This window comes from Melitaea cinxia, chromosome 25, assembly GCF_905220565.1.
Source record: "Melitaea cinxia chromosome 25, ilMelCinx1.1, whole genome shotgun sequence".
In the NCBI taxonomy this organism is placed as follows: Eukaryota; Metazoa; Arthropoda; class Insecta; order Lepidoptera; family Nymphalidae; genus Melitaea; species Melitaea cinxia.
Window position 1 is genome coordinate 12,090,246 of NC_059418.1, and position 7,395 is coordinate 12,097,640.

At 38.7% G+C, this 7,395-nt stretch overlaps 1 protein-coding gene across 1 annotated transcript; it reads left to right on the forward strand.

Annotated features, from left to right (window-relative positions):
* Positions 1 to 810: 810 nt before the first annotated feature.
* Positions 811 to 6,306, forward strand: LOC123666131 (collagenase-like). The gene is made up of 5 exons (XM_045600337.1): positions 811 to 1,008; positions 2,177 to 2,444; positions 4,009 to 4,111; positions 5,311 to 5,506; positions 6,115 to 6,306. Exons 1-5 carry the CDS (start codon positions 811 to 813, stop codon positions 6,217 to 6,219), a joined length of 870 nt encoding a protein of 289 aa, XP_045456293.1. The 3' UTR covers positions 6,220 to 6,306.
* Positions 6,307 to 7,395: the final 1,089 nt, after the last annotated feature.

Here is a 7,395-nt window from a genome sequence, read left to right on the forward strand (position 1 = left end):
TAACAATATTAACAGTAAGTTCAATACGTCCTAACGACAAATTACTTTTAGAAGACACATTACCTTGGGACCCATAAGAACTAGCAATGTTAGACGGCGCTGAATAGACAGATTTAAAGTGTTCGTTAAAAAATTGACATATTTTGCTTGCATCGGAGGTGCACTCATTCTTGAAAAAAACATCTTTAGGTATATTTACTGAAGCCCATTTGGACCTAATGAAAGCCCAAAAAAATTTACTATTCCTATTAATTTTTAATTCTGATTGATATATATATTTATCATAACACTCAATTTGGACTTGTTTTTTAATTTTGACTTAGATAATATGCAGTCGGAGGCATGAAATTGAAGGATAAGTCAAATCATTCTCTCTTTGTGCATGTCTCCGACTGCATGTTATGTACGACGTTGCATAAAGTTTCGAAGGACTACCGTATTAATATATTTTAAATGTACAGCACAAAATGTTTGATATTGTTTCTATTTATTTCGCTGACTTTGTGTGTATATTGAATTTTTTAAGTTTGTTTGTTTTCGTAAGGCGCATCCATGCCACGCACTTATTGTGTATACATCCATATGCATTTAGTAAAATGCGGTTATTTTAATATTACAAACGGACATTTTAATTTTATTTATTTGTATAGTTGTATAGATATTATATCAACATAATTACAATAATTAATCAATGTAAGACGTTAACCTACAAAATATTATCTTCTGGATATCGTTGATAAGATTAATAATTCTTAATAAATAACTTCATATCACGTAAGAAATTCATTAGTCAAACGTTGTATCGTCATCATGAAGCTATTCCTGTTCATCATCAGCCTCACCCTGGTCAGCGCTAGGACGCCCTACGTGCCCATTCCTCTGAACTATCACAAGGATATTGGCATCCCACAAGCGGATAGGATCAAGAAGGCTGAAACGGCGTTGGACTTCGATGGCAACAGAATACTTGGGGGATCTCCAGCTGGTTTGGGAGTACACCCTTATATCGTGAGTAATTAGATTTTTCGATGTTATTTATTTATCCTTTGACGGTTTGCAGGAAAGTGGACATAAGGTGCCAATCACACCACCAATTGCAAATTCATGCGACGTTTCGATCCTTTATTGGACCATCATCAGGCATCTAAAATACATACAAACATTGAAGAAAGTTGTACAACATTAACTAATCTATACAACAACAAAACAAAGAAAACCAAACCATTAGTACCTTTACATGTAGCAGTCAATCGACATCTCTGTTATTTATTTATTTACACTTTTTTTGCATGCCAACACAAAAGTAACATAAATTTAATTAAGTAAACAAACAACAGGCTGCCTTATCGCTAAATTCTTCCAGGCAACCTTTCGGCAGCGGACTAGAATTGATTGTGGGGATAGGGCCGCAAAATACGAGTATGCACTATCAGACATAATCATCTAATATATAAAATTCTCTTGTCGCGGTGTTTGTAGTTAAACTCCTCCGAAACGCCTTGACCGATTCTCATGAAATTTTGTGTACATATCGGGTAGGTCTGAGAATCGAACAACATCTATTTTTCATTCCCCTAAGTTATGGGGGGGATTGAGAAGGTTAATAAAATATATGGGAAAACAACGTTTGCGGGGTCAGCTAGTAAGTATATATTATATATATTCATACATACATATATAAACACAAATACCTACATAAACGCATGTTTATCAAATTAAATGATGTTCTCAAATTGCAGTTTTGAAGTCAAACTTCTCTTTAGAATCGTTGTGATTTGAAACTCGGTGCAACGCGAATGCATCACGATAAAGAGACAAATACATAAATGTATAGAAGAGAATGAGATAGAATACATTACACAGTATTTTATATTCTCTATGAAAAAAAAACCTATCGTAGGCTTCAGAAGTATCACTTCGCTTGTGAATTAGTAAATAATATAAGTAAGTAAACGCTTCACACTCACCGGAACCCAGTTGGATTTTCTCCTGTGTCGCGGGCCCGGGAACATACACAATACACAAGCACAAACGCCCAGACCACGACAAACATCTATTTAGCCAATAGAAATGTTTGTCACGTCCAGGGATCGAACTCGCGACTCCTAGGGCAATAGCCAGTGCTGTGACCGTTGCGACAACCCGTATAAAAAATAATCAAGTTTCTGTGTTGCAGGCGGGTCTACTCATAACCCTGACAGACGGCAGGGTTTCAATGTGCGGCGCCTCTCTCATCTCCAACACTCGTCTTGTGACAGCCGCCCGTTGCTGGCAGACTGTAGGCGCCCAGGGTTCCTCCATGGAGGTCGTCCTCGCCTCCACTCGCCTCTTCTTCGGAGGCACCAGGGTCTTAACATCTGATGTCCAGCTCCACGAAAACTACGACCAGTATACCTTGAATAATGACATTGGGATTATAAGCATACCTTTTGTGGCATATAGCGGCAAGTCTCATGTCTTAGCTTATAGTTTTACTAGCGGACCCGGCAGGCGTTGTCCTGCCCGGAAAACAGCTACCAAATTCGATTGCTTACATACCGATAGCAGCGCCACCCACTGGGTCGATTTGAGATAAAAACTACCCCATCTCCCAAGTTGGAACAAATTACAGATGCTAACAAAATTTGATAAAAATTCGTCAAGTAGTTTTGGAGTTTATCGCCTACATAAATCGTGACACGAAATTTTATATATGTAGATGTCCAGTTGCTATTGTATTCTTAGTTTGTGTTAATCTATTTCTGGGCATAGGCATCTTTCCCCATTTAGGAGAAATGTCGGAGGTTGATCCAATGGGTATGATAACAACTAGGACCGACAACTTTACGTGTTCTCCGAAGCACGGTGGAGAGATCCAAAAGAACAGACAACCAGACTGGAAAGACATCTTCGCTAGTACAACATTAATCCTGATGGGAATCGAACCGTCTATCGCCAGTGTATGAGCGCATATACGGTACAAGGATCACTATTTATGATGTTGGCATTACTACGCTGCGATGTTAGCAACCACAACTTGTGGTGTTGTCGTACAATCCGTCTGGTGAAGCGGTTACTGAAAGAGCGGATCCCCAGGAGTTCTCTAACTTACTCACCACAGAACACAACACTGTTTGAAATCAGTATTAGCTGTGATCTTCTGTAAGATCGAGGCACTTCCCCAGCCGGTGCACTCGGAGTAATCCACTTTAAGTATCATAAGTACAAAAATATCTTATAACATACACACGGTCGTCTGTTCTTATGTTAAACAACTTAATGCTTGTGTAGGTAACAGCCGACTGTCATAGTTAAATATATTTTTTTAACAAATATACATAGAAATAATACATATCTTATATATATAAAATTCTCGTGTCACAATGTTAGTTACAATACTCCTCCGAAACGGCTGAGCTGATTTTTATGAAACGTATGCATCGGTAGGTCTGAGAATCGGGCAACATCTATTTTTCATATCTCTAAGTAATTAGGGAGGAAGGGGGGTTAAGGGGGATAAATAATATAAGTATGTGGCAAAACACTCACACTCAGGCGGGTATCGAGCCCGCAACCCGCGGAACAGAAAGCAGGGTCAGAACAAACTGCGCCAACGAGCTAGTCACTAGGATAATAGTAGGTTATTTCTTGCTTTGCTCGATATGGTTTTTCGTTAAGAGCTAGAAAATTCGAAGATAGCCTCGCTCCAAGCTAGCTCACATTCCACTAACTCTGAAGGAAAGCTTCCTTACGCACTTTTGACTTGGGGAGTAAGCTGGTGAATGCGTGACGAGAGCGTTACGAAAAGTGTTATCACGCGAGGTGAACGGATGTTGAGAGGGGATAAAAGTCAGATAGAGATAAAGGAGTTTTACTTCAGTCGTTTGATCTAAAGCACACTCGTTTTTAGCTTTTGCTAGTTTCATTTATAATTTCATAGTGATAAGTTAAAATATCCACTTTCTAAAACTCATTTCTGAATCCGTCGTATAGCAATAAGCCGTATAATATAATGGTGCGTGTTCCCAGACAACATCCAGAACATCGGACTCCCGACCGGTCTGTTCCTCAGCCTCACGTACTCCGGCGAGCACGTCATCGCCGCCGGTTACGGAGGGACTTCCGACTGTAAGTATAATGATTATGGAACTATTACTGTCTCACTTTTATTTATTTATTTATTAATACTTTATTGCACAATACATTATAGAATTGTACAAAAAAAAATACAGTCGAATTGAGAACCTCCTCCTTTTTTGGAAGTTGGTTAAGAAGGCGGGCTTAATGCTAAAAGCGTTCTCTACCAGCCAACCTTAGCACGTACAAGAGCAGACGTTTGTAGGTGTGCAAAATCGATTACCGGTAAAATTCAGATAAAGAAGAAGAAAAGGGAGGAAAGATAGAGTAACGTTAGTGGCTTAGTATATACATGAGCAAATAATTCATATATAAATACTATAAAAATATAAACATACATAAACGGATACAAACTTGCATACATACACATATACAAACATACATACACACAGACATACATACATACATAAATACATACATTCATAAATACATACATATCTACATGCCTACACACATACATACATACATACATACATACAAATTACTTAATAAGCTGACGACAGTAATAATCGAAACACAATTACAGTGTTTATTGAGTTCACCAAATTAGGTTAAATTTTGGAAGAAGAACCCCTTAACTTGCCTCTTATGAGTCACGTGAAGGAACTTTACGGATGGACTCAGGTAACATATACCAGAGACAAACAGCAGAAACAGCGAATGAATCAGACGAAAACCCAGACCGATGAATAGGAGTAGAAAGAGATAGATTATTTGAAGTGCGGAGAGATCTTTCATGAGATTCGATTTTTATTTGTAGAATTACCAATACTAACCCCTCTTAGTCACTCTCGGCGTCAACAACGTCGCCAAACCGTCGGGACTTTAAAAAATGTGAGGAGATAAAAAAAATAGTCAAATAAATGCGCGTTGTCAAAGATCACTTAAAAAGTAATCATCAGATCTCGATCAAATTCAAATGAAACTGGGTGGACCGATTTCCATGATATTTGTGATCGAAAGCTGGTGTGAGGTTATCCCATTTAAATTTAATTGAGATATGCCAAGTACTTTTCGAGTTATATCTAATAATGCGTATTTGCTTGACTATTTTTCGTCGATCTACGTTGTATTTTTTTTTCGCTTGCGAGTAGTTTTTTGCGTGAAAGAGTAACAAACATACATACATACACCCTCACAAACTTTTGCATTTATTATAATTAGTAGGACTATTACTCGACTTCCAGTTGTCAGCAACAATGACCCACTACTCCGACACGCCTCACTAGAGGTCATGCACAACTGGGACTGTAGCGCGGTCTACGGAACAAACACTGTGGTCGCCTCTACGATATGTACTAGCGGAACTAGCGGCCTCGGTACATCCGGCCCTTGTGCTGGTGACGTTGGCGGCCCGTTGGTGTGGAACTTCCTCGGGGACAGATATTTGGTAAGCTACTTTTAATGTGTTTTATTTGTGTGTATAATTTTTATCAACTTCAAAAGAGCTATCATACTAATGAATTACGACATGGCATTACGGCAGTATGCTGTGTGGTTACGGCATTAAAGAATATAGCCACCCTCTCTCTTCCCGTGGGTGTCGTGAGAGGCGACTAAGGGATAACACAGTTCCATTACTACCTTGGAATTTAAAAAGCCGACTGATAGCGGGATAACCATCCAACTTTGAAATACACAGGCCGAAAACGGGCAGCAGCGTCTTCTGTGCGACAAAGCCAGTACTGCGGTCACCAACCCGCCTGTCCAGCGTGGTGACTATGGGCAACACACACGAGTTCACGCCATTTTGGCTCGAACTTGTGGAGGTCAATGTCCAGCAGTGGACTGCAATAGGCTGATGCGATGCGATGCGAGTGCGGCATATCCAGTTCAAAATCTGGAACAGCCCGGGCGGGGTAGTACCTCAACCTTACAGAAGATCACAGCTAAATACTCTAAGGCAGTGTTGTATTCCTGTGAGTAAGGTGGAGAGTCCTACGCCAGAGCGGCCGCTATAATTTTTGGTTATCTGTTTATGTTTGACTTTTATTACAGATCGGTGTGACCTCGTTCATGGCGGCGAGCGGTTGTGACGCAAACCTACCAGCTGGGTACACGAGGGTGACTTCCTACGACAGCTGGATACGAGCCAGACTTTGAGCGATCTAGGACAGACGTTTATTGTCATTAAATGTTACTTTTTCAGTTTAATTCAGAGATTTATTTAGATATATTCAGTTACTTGTACACGCCCTAGCGTTTTTCTATGCCCTGTCCTATACCCAGTGGTTGTATGGAAGAAATCACTCTTTTAGCGATAAGACCGCCTTTGTACATCTTCCTCTAATTGTACTACTTTTGTTTGTATCTTTTAATGGTGGGCAATAAAGAATATTATATATATTAATACGCTAAGGCTAAGATATTTGCCTCCTTTTCAGAAAAAACTTCAAAATTACTCCACATAAATTACATATCATTTTATAGATAATTGCTGGCTCTACCGGCATCAACAACTAAAAAAACTACTATCGCTTTTTTTTATAAATTAATTCATTATTAATATATATATGACGTCGTCGACGTGAAGCCGTCATATATATATCCGGCTTTAATTTTGAAACAATATCAACATGATTGAGGGTCAGTAAATTTTTTGTTCAATTTCAAAGCAAAATGTATGTATGTAAAGTGATAATTGTAAACATTATTCAATTCGAATTATTCCCACGGATATAGCTAATATCTATAATTATAATTATTTTACAATATTTTTGTATCTATTTTTGTATTCAACCCAATTATTGAAATAATAAAACTTCCTTGACTAGCCCGTTGGCGCAGTTTGTAGTGGACCTGCTTTCTGTTCCGTGTTCCGTTTACGGGTTGATTCTCGTCTGATCCGGGTGTAATATGTGTATTTATATATTTATATATGTATTATTTCTATTTATATTTATAAAAAAATATTTAACTACAACAGTCGGCTGTTACCTGTAACACAAGCATTAAGTTACTTACCGTAGGAACAGACGACCGTGTGTATGTTATAGATATTTATTTATTATCTTTACCCACGCTTGAATCGGGGAGTAAGGTGGTGAAGGAGTAAGGTCACGACAAATGCAACCGGGCCCGGCGAGCGGAATTTGAGATATATATATAACATGACATATACATATATAACACGACACGGTCAGTCGGAGATGCAGGCCTGCAGGGTCGATCCCCGCTGGAACGGTCGATTATTGATATGATATTAAAAAAAAACATGTTTAGAAAGATATAAGTTAGTAAAGATAGAAGGAGAGTGAGTTAAGTTTCGTATATAACTGT

Excerpts from the sequence above, each read along its gene's own strand:
- LOC123666131 (XM_045600337.1), top strand. The coding sequence starts at position 811 with ATGAAGCTATTCCTGTTCATCATCAGCCTCACCCTGGTCAGCGCTAGG. Across the intron at positions 2,445-4,008 it reads ACCTTTTGTGGCATATAGCG|ACAACATCCAGAACATCGGA; the intron begins GCAAGTCTCATG and ends GCGTGTTCCCAG. Across the intron at positions 4,112-5,310 it reads GGAGGGACTTCCGACTGTAA|CAACAATGACCCACTACTCC; the intron begins GTATAATGATTA and ends TCCAGTTGTCAG.